This window comes from Dendrobium catenatum, unplaced genomic scaffold, assembly GCF_001605985.2.
Source record: "Dendrobium catenatum unplaced genomic scaffold, ASM160598v2 fragScaff_scaffold_1386, whole genome shotgun sequence".
Classification (NCBI taxonomy): Eukaryota; Viridiplantae; Streptophyta; class Magnoliopsida; order Asparagales; family Orchidaceae; genus Dendrobium; species Dendrobium catenatum.
Window position 1 is genome coordinate 332775 of NW_021319848.1, and position 12248 is coordinate 345022.

The window sequence follows — 12248 nt, forward strand, 5'->3', positions numbered from 1 at the left end:
ACACAGCATAGTGAATCCACTAACATGGTGTACCAAGACATTTATAAGCCAACAAGAAGTATAAATAATTATTTTTTGGGGTTAGAGAAGGTGATGAAGACATGGTGTCAGAATGAACATGATGAAGATTTCAAATGCAGCCAGTCCGATAATATAACTTTATTTAAAAGTATTCCAATACTCAAGCAAGCTACTCGATTTTATTCACAAAAATTTTATTCATTCTTTGAGGAGGAATTTTTATAGAGTGTGGGTGGAATGTGCATAGCTCATGTCTCAAGCAACTCATCAATATTTTTCATCAAAACTGTTGACAAGATTGATCAATCCATTGGACTATTCATTTTGATGCAAATGAGGGTGCCATTGAATGCAGCTGTGGAAAGTTCAACATTATAGGGTTACTATATTATCACTGCATTAGAGTAATAAGATAATTAGATATAGTTAATATTCCTCTGAAATACCTACTTCTGAGATGGTCAACTAGAGCTAGAAAAGACATTTATGCTGGCCGAACATTTATATATATGGCAAATAAAGTTGTCCCATCTCATGTCTTAGGATGTATAATATTATGAATTTATTTTAGCATATTCACATACCAAGTTAGCACACAAGCATAAGGGAATGAGAAAACATAATAGTAAATGTTAGACTAACATGGCTGAAAATATTGACTTGATACTAGATGGCAAGAAGAATCATAGGTTTGTTTCAAATACAATTGTGGAAAAAAAATTAAAAGGCTCACTAATGTACAGGCCTAAAGGCATATCTAATGTAAGGCTGAAGATTCATTAGGAGAAGAGAAAATGTAAGAAAAAAAAAATTAAGGAACAAGCTACTTCATCAACTGAATATTGTACAATAGTGGAACCAATTAGCCAGGTTATCTTTCCAAACATATCAGAATACTTCACAGATGAGTTCACCCTCCATCGACCAACCACCTAGCCGACCCCTAAATATCTAAGGAATATGAATGGAATAATTGATGGAGAGAGATATGATTGATTTATGAATATTTGATTATTTAAATTTGTATTTGTTTATTGTACCAATGTTACTCTATTCCAGTTGTTAAATAATATGTTAAGTGATTGTACAACTTTATTCTTTATTCTACCATTTGTCAACTCAGTATCTCTATGTACCGTCAGCTTCTACAAGTTGGTACAAAGAGGTACTGATAAGTAATGCACCTAATTGCTCGGTACTACTCTGTATATTATCTCGGTATCGCTTGGTACCACTCGATACCGCTTGGTACCATTCGGTACCGCTAGATACCATGCGGTACCGCTCGGTACCATTCATTCCATCAGCTTTTAGAAGTCGATACATAGTGGTTGTGGAATTTGATATATTAACTTTGGTTTTTAATGATATTTATAGTTGGTAGTTATGATGATTTACCTATTTAATATGAGTTGTTCTGATATTTATTATTCGTTAGCTGAATTTATAAGGTATATAAGTTGAGGCAGTTTGCTATTCAATATATTTTGATTATGATCTATAAATTGTATTGGCCAGATGCTAAACTTGATCTAGGTATACCTATGAAAGATTTTTTTGTCGACATTGCCACCATTAGAATGCATGAATATATGGCTTAGTGTGCTAACTGTCATCTTAAGTAACAAGCCAGGAAAAATGAAATATACATATGTTGTGTACATACATGATATGAACATTGTGATAGTATATTTGAAGTGTCATAGAGAGAAGCGATGGCTGAAAAGGCAAATAGAATAGGATTTTTCCTAAATGTGAAAGGATGGTGATGTGTAAAAAGTAATTTTTTTGAAAAATATCATCACCTAATGCAGTCTGTCGAAAAATATCATCACCTAATACAGCGTTACCTAATGCAGTCTAGAAATAAAAATGAAAGGTTGATAAAGGCCTGGATGCAAATTGTTCTTCTCAACTAGCAAAATGGAAAAGGCATTAATGTGGTTGTTTTGAGGTATTGGTTTGTTAAAAGTTCATCTATTTGACTTCTAAAAATATGGACATTCCCTTCATAATAAATAATGTCACCCCTACAAAATATACAAGGTTAGAGACATATATTTCATTATCTAGGTATCGATATCGAGCGGTACTCAACGGTAACAAGTGCTACAAATATTCAAAATAGACTTGTATCTAGTGGTACCTGCACTACTCATCAGTACCAAATATTACTTATTAATACATAGCGATACCTAGCGGTACCCAGTGGTATCCATCAGTACCCAGTGGTACCCAGCAGTATCAAGTAATTCAAAATTTTAGAAGACTTGTATCAAGTGATTAAATTAAATAACATGCAACATAATTCAAACTTACTTATCAATATACTTTCGAAGATAACTGTTGATGAATATCCTCATTTCTTCATTTTTCATTTCCCTCCCCTGATATTCTAATTCAATAGCTACTGGTTTATGCTCGGGTGATTTTATAATATCAATGTCACTTATAGTAGTTGTAGGAGTAGGCCTTCCAACTTCTTTCTTCGTAGGAGTAGGCCTTGCAATTATTTTCTTTGTTAGCATCTTTATCTTATTTTGATCGGTCGTGAATGGAGTCTTAACCTCTTTGGGCTTCCGATCTAGCCTTCGTCGCACCCTTTTTGCTATGCCTGTGTTGGATGATGAAGCTAGGCCAGCATCATCCACACCATTCGGTAGATTAGTTAGGTTGGCATCCTTCGATATATCTTGTTTAAATGGGCTTTCAAGGACAATAACATTTGTAGCAAGGCCATCATCCTCCACATTCTTCTTCTCATCTATTAAAGTCCTAGAAGAAGATTCAACTTGTTGTCCTAGGGTAAAAGGTTTAAATGTTGGAAAGTTCTAAGATGAAAACTTCTCCATAGCCTCAACTCTCCCATCCTTCTCCCACTGCTAGAATACATGATGTTCTAATGCAGCCATTTGTCGCTTAATTAGAGAAATTATCGATTCAAGATGCACTAACCATTTTTGAAGAAGTTTGTTTTGATCCATTATATTGCGGATGGCTTCCTTAATGCTATCATGGTGTTTTTTAGCAAGGGAAATAGGTTGTTGCTTTCCATGCGACCTGGGGGGGGGGGGGGCCGGGGGGGGTGTGGGTACTTGGTGGGCTGGGAGGTCTGAATGGGCTTGGGGGTTTGGAGTGTATAGGTGAGCTGGAATGTGAAGAAACAACATAGCGAGGTTTGCACAAGGTGAGTTGTAAGAGGGGAAATGTCTTAGGTGAAGTGGATGTTTGATTTATGGATGCATGAGGGTGCTAATGGGGAGGTGTTCCTAATAATGTCCTCTCCTCACTTATAATTTTTTCAAAAGAAAGTACTATATGTACATGTTCGAGACCTTCAAATAAATTAGAATCCTCTGCTTCACTATACATTATATCACAACCCATAGAAGAAAATGTGGTCTTGATTTAGAATACACTGATCGTGTACTGTAGTATGCTCTAGAAATCATAACTACAAGCAAAACAGAAGAATGTCAGCATAAAAAGGAAAATCAAGGTATGCGCTCATATAAATAAAATGTTATATGACTCACAATTAAAATATGTATAAAACCATTATTGTATTCAAGTGGTTGTCCATTCGTAAACTTCTTCATAATTTCATCAAAATCAGTCACAAGAAAATTTCTAATTGATTATGGCTAGTTGTAAAATAAAATATTATCTGTATTACGAGCTACACTAAGGATGGTAGCTAGTGTTTGATACTTACTCATAAGAAAGAAAAGGTTCGACAACAAGTAAATGATGAATTTCTTCACCACATCGGGAAGTGGAGTTAAGTCATATAAACTAAGAACCTCCTTCTTAATGTCATTTGCGGATTTTCCTGTGATTCGGGCACTTCCCAAGTTGAAATGATTTCCTCTGCTTTGTAGGCCTAAGATCAAAGAAACTTCATCGACGGTAAATGCTAACTTCTTGTCCTTGATGATAAAGCATTGGTTCTTAATACCCAAGAATGACAGTAACTTGTAAAACAAAGGAACATTTTGAACATAGTGAGGCATCAAAAGAAACCGATGTATATGAATTTGTGTCAGTATATCCACGGTCTTGCCCAAATATTTCGACCAAATGATCACATACTTCTATAAATGTCGATGTTCTGCAACGGAAACTAATCTTTGGAACATATCCCTATAAAGTTAGATGTAGTTGATCAGCAAAAATTGCACTCCAAACGGGGTACCCAGCGGTTCCCAGACGGTACCTAGCGGTTCCCAGACGATACCCTGCAGTACACATATATACAAACCGGTATCCTCTACATAAAATACAAAAAAAAAATCTAACCCTAAACATGGTATTTGCATAGCGAATATAACTTAAAAAGCATTCCTGTTTCGAAATGAACAGAGGTACCCAGACGGGGTACCGCTGAGTACCCAGACGGGGTATACAGTGGTACCCAAACGGGGTACCCATCGCTACCCATATGGCGTACCCAACCAAACTGAGAGATACAAACTAATACCCACTACATAATACAAAAAACCCTATCCAATCCAACCCTAAATCATAAATGTGACAAATAAAAATGAGTATATGTTATCCTACTATGAAAAACTTACCTTAGCTATGCATTCTATTTCTACAATGAAAAAATGGAGTAAACGAAGTGGCTTCGTGTAGAAAGTGAAGACTGAAGATGAAGATCATCTGCAAGTCTTCCTTTTGTAGTAAACTGAAACCCTAAACCCTCGATTTGTGCAAAACCACGAAGCTACGAGACATTTTGAAAAATTGAAACGACAAATACAAATTAATTTCGGATCGGGTCATCGAGCCGCAATGTAATTGAGAAAAACTAATTAAATAGAATCACTGTATTTTTTTCAATTTTTCGTGAATAGGGCGAGTCGGGTCGTCAGGCCGCACTATAATTGGAAAAAAACATGGTAAATAGAATGGTGGGGTAATGGTGGGGTCCACGTGGCACGATATTATAGGACTCCAAACATAGAGCTACGTCTAGAGTCCGCACCCAATAAAAATTCCTATGAAATGGTGTCCACAAATATTAAATGATTACTTTAAAATTATATCCAAAAAGAATTTTAGATTTATTTCTTCTTAAAAATATGGAATAAAAATATTTGCTCAATTGTATATATTATAAGACAAACAATCAAATTTAATAACATAAAAATGATTCAATTTCACTGTTTGATTTGAGTTAGATATTTTTTATTAGAAAATATAATAAGAAAATTATTTTATAATTAATAGAATGATCATTTGATTTGATAAAAATTTTGTTCAAAAATATAATTTGAATTTTTTTCAAAATCATAATGATATTTTTTATTCACAAAAAATTAAAAATCAAAATTTTCTGCATTAAATTTATATTTTATTAATTAATTATCTTAACTGAAAATTATATATATACATAGGTGCTGGAGAGAAAAATGGAGACAGCTGGTTTTGTGAGATTGACAGCCTCGAGTTTAGGTGCGAGTAAGTACATGAGCGAGCGCGCTAGTGAAGCAATTGAGGGAGAGTTCACGCATGCAGCTCGCTGGTTGAGCAAAGATGTTTCCTCCCAAGCGCTCATTCGTACTCTTTCTCCAAATTTACATCCTCATCTCACACGTGAATTTTTTGAACTGTTGTGCGGTGGACCACAATTGAGGGATCTTTTTTGGATATTTGCGGCATTTCAAATTTTTTTTTTTTTTGCAGTCCATTTGACAAAACATGTGTCGTTTGAGTGCTTTTGATATGGGTTTATCATTTTAAGCATCTTGGTCCTAATGTTGGGGTCCATCTTTTGATGTTAATGTCAAACTCGATCGAATTGAAATGCGGAACATCTTATGATTCAGAGAGAGAGAGAGAGAGGAAAACTTCTTCTGGAAATGCTAAACCCAATTTTGATTTCATTCATATAAAATATTTATAATACCATATAAGAGTTCAAATCCTAACACAACATGCTGACTGCAAGAAGAAGAAATTTCCTATAAATTCAAATAAACTAGCAACCTTTTTCGTAGAATCAAGATCCTAATTCCCAAAAGAAAAGAAAGGCTAATTCAGAATCCAAAAAAACAAGAACCGTCAAATTCAAATAAAATTTGGCTCTATATGGGCTAATAGAATTGCTGAGCCCATGCACCAAAAACAGGCACAACTCGCCAACTCCAGACCATCCATGGCTTCTCGCAGCCCGCTGAGCCGTCTGAATCAAAAAGAACTAAAAACAGAAAAGCATAATGCATCATTAGAGCTAAACTTTCCTTATAAGAGTACCTGATTAAGAAAGATTTTCTGAATTCGCTTCCAATTGTGAATAAACTGCATAATAAAGTGTCTAATGAATCAAAACTTAACTATTTATAAATTTAACATTGAGATCCCATTGGTTTTGAGTTTAGTTCTCTATACTTAAAACTAATTGTGGGAAAGGCATCTCCTGATGCCATGACTGAGTCAAAATCATTAAATGCAGCATCATACTCTTGCAGATAGACCATTTCATCAAAGAATAATGTTAGTTTACCATTGAAAAAGCTATACCTTTAAGTAACTTCTGCTGATTAGAAATCATATGAAACTCAACAAGTTAATCCTGCTTCATTATCATCTTGAACATATTTCCCTGGTCTTCTTCCACGAGTTCTCTCAATAATGCATCTTCAACAACATCAACTTTCCTGCATGAATTATGATCGATGTATTGTCCAATATAAATCATTTTTGACAACCAAGCTTTCCATTCATTACTGCGGTATTTATCCTCCTCCCATGTTCCTGATGCCAATAACTTGTAAACATAAACATCTCTCTCCTGACCAGGTCGAAAAGCTCGTGCAATAGCTTGTCTTGTTTTAGAATGGTTCCATTCTGAGTCTAACAAAACCACTCGAGATGCTGCAGTCAAGCTAATACCTTCAGCACATGCTGACGTAGATGCAATTAACAGCTTGCATTTATTTTCCACATCTCCATTGAACTTTTCCATGATTTTTGCTCTCAGGGAAAGTTCTTGATCACCTTGAAGCACTAAGACTTCATCCCCTTTATGCCATCCCAGCAAATTCTCAAAAAATTTTACAAGTAAACTAATAGGGGATATATTATGGGAAAAGATCAGAACCTTCTCCCCTCTGATGGAGGATTTGTGTACAAGATCAAACACAAATTTCATCTTAGAACCGCACATCATATTTTCCTTGTGTTTGTCGATGTTCTTCAGCTCACTGTCACTATAAAATTCATTTGCATGGGTCATGGTGTTTATCAAACAGGGGTGGATGGAACCAACAGAGATGAGCAACTCAAGTCCAATTGGATGTCCTGCTAACTGTTTTAGGCGGGTCTGCAATCTAGATAAAATTTCATTCTGTATATCTGTTGGCATCAGTACCAGAGTGTATATTTGTAGACGTGGAAGCTTATTTGAATTGTCATTATCATAAATATCAATGAAACCGCTTGTGATATTGTTCAGAACATCAAAACCATGCTTCCTTTCATCCTCCATGCTAGATGATATTTTTTCACCAACTCTCTGAACAAATATTTTTCTAGCTAATTTCTCTTTCCTTCTGCTTCTTTTATGAGATATTTTGCTCCGAGAACTCATCAATGTTGAAATCTCTGGATCCAATTCCCAGAGGACATCATCAACAAAGGTTGGCCTAGCCAAACAAAGTGTGTTGAAATATTCTTCAAAGTTATTTTGAAAGAGTGTGCCAGATAAAAGTACCCTTGACTTGGTCTTCACTTCCATTATGAGGTTCCTCAGCTTTGAATTGGTGCTTCGTGGATTGTGACCCTCATCTAAAATCAGGAGACCTGGACTTTCCTGCAGCACCCTCGCCATGAACTTTTTGTGTTCAAGTTTTGAATCCTTCTGCATTGAGGAAAAGGACGAGTAACTCATCAAGAGAATGCTTGGTTCTTCATGCCATTTATGTAACTTCGTTAGGCAGTCCATAACATGACTTATTTTCATGTTAGGCTTTCGTTGGTCCATAAAAGGTGTCCTTGTTTTGCAATCCAGAGTTTCTTTTCTGTAGCTGTTAACTGGGTGCATTATGTGCAATGGAAACTGAACACCCCACTTCTCAAACTCTTTGCGCCAAACACAAATTGCAATCTTAGGGACGAGTACCAGAGGTCTGCTCTTAGGAAAAAGTGTCAAATAACTTACTATAAATGAAATCATGAGAAATGTTTTACCAGACCCAGGTGTGTGTGATATAATGCAACCACCTGTGCTCCCTAACTGAACCTCCATGTCTTTAGGATTCAAAGATCCAGAAATATTCCTCCATATAAATTCAAAAGCCTTTTTCTGGTGATCATACAATTTTAATTTGAGATCAGGTATTAAAGCCCAAATAGTATCATTTCCTCCAAATGATGCGAAGTTAGAGTGTGACATGGAATTGTCAAAAGTACTTAATTTTAGAATGTAAGCACTCATCTCAAGGAAACCTTTTTTACCCCAATACTCCTTATTTGAAATTCGTCCATCAGCAGTCATCTGCATGAGATAATTGAAAGTATTATAATGACAATGGCATTAACGTGCATATATCAGCGAGATGATCTATACTGATGGCTTCAAGATAGAAACTCACGAATGGCGGCATGACATCTCGTATATCAGTGTGAACAAAATTGCAAAACTGACAAATAATTCCAACCTGCTCATCCAGCTTAAAATCATGCTTGCACACTTGATCACTAGCTTTATCTGAACCCAAAAATATCCCACCAATGGATTCTGAGTCCAGATCCTATGTTATATAAAATATATACAGGTCAAAAAAATCAATGCTATCACAACAAAATTTGATTTCTTGCAACAGAATGAAATAGCCAAAATATCATAATATAACTATTTTATCGCTTTTGGGAGCATATTAAACAAATAAAGTGACAGGTTTAAACAGTAAGATTACACCTGCAATTTGTTATGCCAGCAGTAACATTCTTTCACCATATTAGACAATTAGGCAATCGATGAAAAACCCTCATATGATAGTTTCATTGACATCACATAGAAAACCTGTGTGCCTTGTGCATTGGGACTCCACTTACTGTATCCCCTTCAATAGATATTGCAGTAAATAATTCTAAAGGAATTAGACAATGCTGTTCAGTTAAGCGGCAATGACTCACAGGTTCCTTTCGTCATTACAGGTTTCCTGAACAAACTCCTTGATTAAGAAACCTTATCTCATGGATAGGCTATAAACTATAATATAAGATTGGCAGATGATACATTTCGTTAGCAAACAAAGCAAAACATTTGGAATGGGTAGTTGTTCAACCCAAAACTAGATATATGAGATACAGCTGTGGGCTCCGAAAATTCGGCCCCGGCCTCCGCCCGCTCTTCTTTTATTCGGCGAGGGAGTTTTAACTGAATAAGTTCCGAGGTAAATTTTGAAAGGCAGATGTGTTTATAGATAAGACACTACCCAGAGATTTCGCCCTTGAAAGAGATACTTGAACTTAAATTTGAACTTTATTTATACTCAAGTGGATCATGGCTCGAACTTGCAAGTGAAATTAAACATGAACTCAAACTTGGACTTCCCAAGATCACAGGAGCTTTAATTTGGGACTCGAATTGAAGCAATTTGAGCATGGATTAAGCTTTCTAGTTGACACCATTGGACTTGACTTTGAACCGAATGGCACTTTAACTGAAACTTGAATTTGAATCTAACACTAAATTCTTAATGAAGGATAAAGTAAGTCTCATTTCAAATACTAAGGTGAATTTTGTGGAAAATCTTGGAATGAACCTCACGTGTAATAGGAAAACTTGTGGCGGAAGATCTCAGTAAAGTGACATGGCAATTGAGCATCGCTAGTTCCTTACATACACTAAGTATCAATTCAAATATAAAGAAAATAAACAAAGCTTCTACATGTAAGTCTATAGCGCAAGATCTCCAACGAATGTTAAAGAACTGTCATGATGATTGAAATGCAAGAACTATCAAGTGACATGCCCACAAGCAGGCAAACAAATTCAACTGTCAAACAAATACAAGAGTCCCTCTGCAAGTTATAACATTCAATACACAACATGAAATGTTTCGCAAGTAGAGGTAGACAACGATGTACAAGTCAAATGTCTGTAGAGAATTCCTATTGGCATACAACATGTAATCTAACAAGGAGGATGCAAGGAGTCTACCACAAGTATTAAGATGCTTAATACATCCTACCGGAAGGCAGTGGAAGGTAGATGGCATACCTGTCTAACCGCAAGCTGAGGAGATTTAATATCACAAATGCAAGTAACCTAATAATCATCTGTAGGGGGTCCCGCATACATTCAATACAATGCTCACAAATGATATATAATATGTGCAAGAAGATCTGCAACACATATGATCTCTCTACGAACAAATATATGTGTCCAATAACCAGCTTTGGGTAGATGCCAGGAAAGAACTACAGTAAATGCAGATCCTGTAAGTCACTTCAGTCTAAGGATGAATACATCTACTTCCAACAGTTAAGTGGGCTGTATTGGTAAAGACCAAATCACAGCAGAAGTGCAATAAAAACCCTACAGGTTCCTAGCCGAACTTCTAGCAACCCAAAAAGCAGAGATTCGTTAGTGCACTACGATCCACCTGCAATAAAGCAACGAGTAGTGCAACGACAGTCTACCTTACGAAGCAGCGAATACTTTATTCAAAGCTGCTACGGCCCACGCCACCCTGGATCTGGCAATATTCGTACAAGCCAGACAGAAGGCGTCCCACAACTACAACATCACGCCACCGATCTGCAACATTCGTACAAGCCGACAGAAGGCGTCTATTCAAGAATATCCCTGCTCGTGCACCGTAGTTTTGTTTATACACATAGGTACACTAAGGGGAAAAATACAACTCAAAACCGCATGGGCCCCGGCGAGCGTGTTTATTGGTACACAATAGACGTTCTAGGGAAGCTGCGCGGGTCAATAAGTGAATTCAAGTTTGAACCTGATCCTTCTATACGGGTCAAAGAGTCAACAAGGGTTTCAAACCATCTAAACAAATACATGGTTGTGGAACCGGTGTAATTTGTTTCAATGCATTCATATTAGGCTTCAAAGCCTATACAAAGAGAAATTTCACTCTCAAAGGCATAAAGCTACGAAACCCCGATCCTCTGTTGAACAGCCCGACAAGAGATGACAAGGTTTCAATCCATAAAGAGAAATGAACCCCGAACACCCCGATGATGGCCGTTTGAAACAAAGATCTCACAACCGGAGGGGTTCACAAATACTTTCAAATGTCCTCCCAAAAGTTCATGTCAAATCCAAGCTCCACCCCAAAAAACCCAAAATCCCAGAAAAACCAAAAAATCTTCAAAAATCCTAAAATTCCATATATTTAAAAAAGAATCAAACCATCATCACTTAAAACAAAAAAAAATTCTCCATCCACCCTCCGTAAAGTTTGCGAGGTGGACAAATTTGAAAATTACTTCAGCTCAACTAAAGAGCGAAATGCTAGTCGAAAATTATCACTAGGATCCATTCTCAAACATTCTCCTGCCAGTAAGGACGTGGTACAATGTCCTCTAAACCGGCGGTTTCGCCGCCAAATGGCACCGCAGGATAAACGGTTATGACCCGGGGCCCTCTAGAACGCGAGTGGTTTTTGCCGTCAAATGGGCAAACCACAGATAGCGGTTATGCAGACGCCAATACGCTCTTATGACGTTAAATCCTCGAGTATGAACATAGGAATATAATTGATAGGGCACAAAGCCTCTGTTAGCTAAGGGTTGATTCATATTTGTCCCCTTAGAAGCATCACAACCGGTCCTACAAGGTCCCTTGGACGAAACAACCCGATGGCTGCCGACAAGGATCTTTCTGTCAGGTTGGTCAACTACCTCCTCATGACTAAGTAGACGCAGGGATCACGATGGCCGGGACGACGAACACAGAGATCTTGTCGGGTCTATCATCCATTCCTACCACCATCAGCTTTAAGTGCATGATGGTGAAATTTCTACTTTAAATTATAAATCTTCCAATTCCCAACTACTTTCCAAAATTCGCAAAATTTCCAAACCCTATTGCTGCTACTATATGCCAGATAACACGTATTCTTTACATATATGATTGCGACTAGCCTTAATCGAAAAGTTCTCTCTCGTGATCGGGAAGGGGTAATTAACTATAGGGGCTTGCGGCCTATAAGAAACCAGAACTCAGATCATAAAGTCCTCACAAATGA

At 36.8% G+C, this 12248-nt stretch overlaps 1 protein-coding gene across 1 annotated transcript; it reads right to left on the reverse strand.

The window, feature by feature from the left end:
- Positions 1-6265: 6265 nt before the first annotated feature.
- Positions 6266-9860, reverse strand: LOC110095546 (SNF2 domain-containing protein CLASSY 2-like). Its single transcript, XM_028699755.1, has 3 exons — positions 9798-9860; positions 8622-8780; positions 6266-8524 (listed from the first exon to the last, which is right to left on the reverse strand). The coding sequence occupies exons 1-3, from the start codon at positions 9858-9860 to the stop codon at positions 6596-6598; spliced, it is 2151 nt and encodes a 716-aa protein (XP_028555588.1). The 3' UTR covers positions 6266-6595.
- Positions 9861-12248: the final 2388 nt, after the last annotated feature.

Coding starts and splice junctions, on each gene's coding strand:
- LOC110095546 (XM_028699755.1), bottom strand. CDS start 9,860: ATGCTCAATTGCCATGTCACTTTACTGAGATCTTCCGCCACAAGTTTT. Junction 8,781..9,797: donor GTTTTCCTATTACACGTGAG/GTTCATTCCAAG, acceptor TATATAACATAG/GATCTGGACTCAGAATCCAT. Junction 8,525..8,621: donor GAGATGTCATGCCGCCATTC/GTGAGTTTCTAT, acceptor TATCTCATGCAG/ATGACTGCTGATGGACGAAT.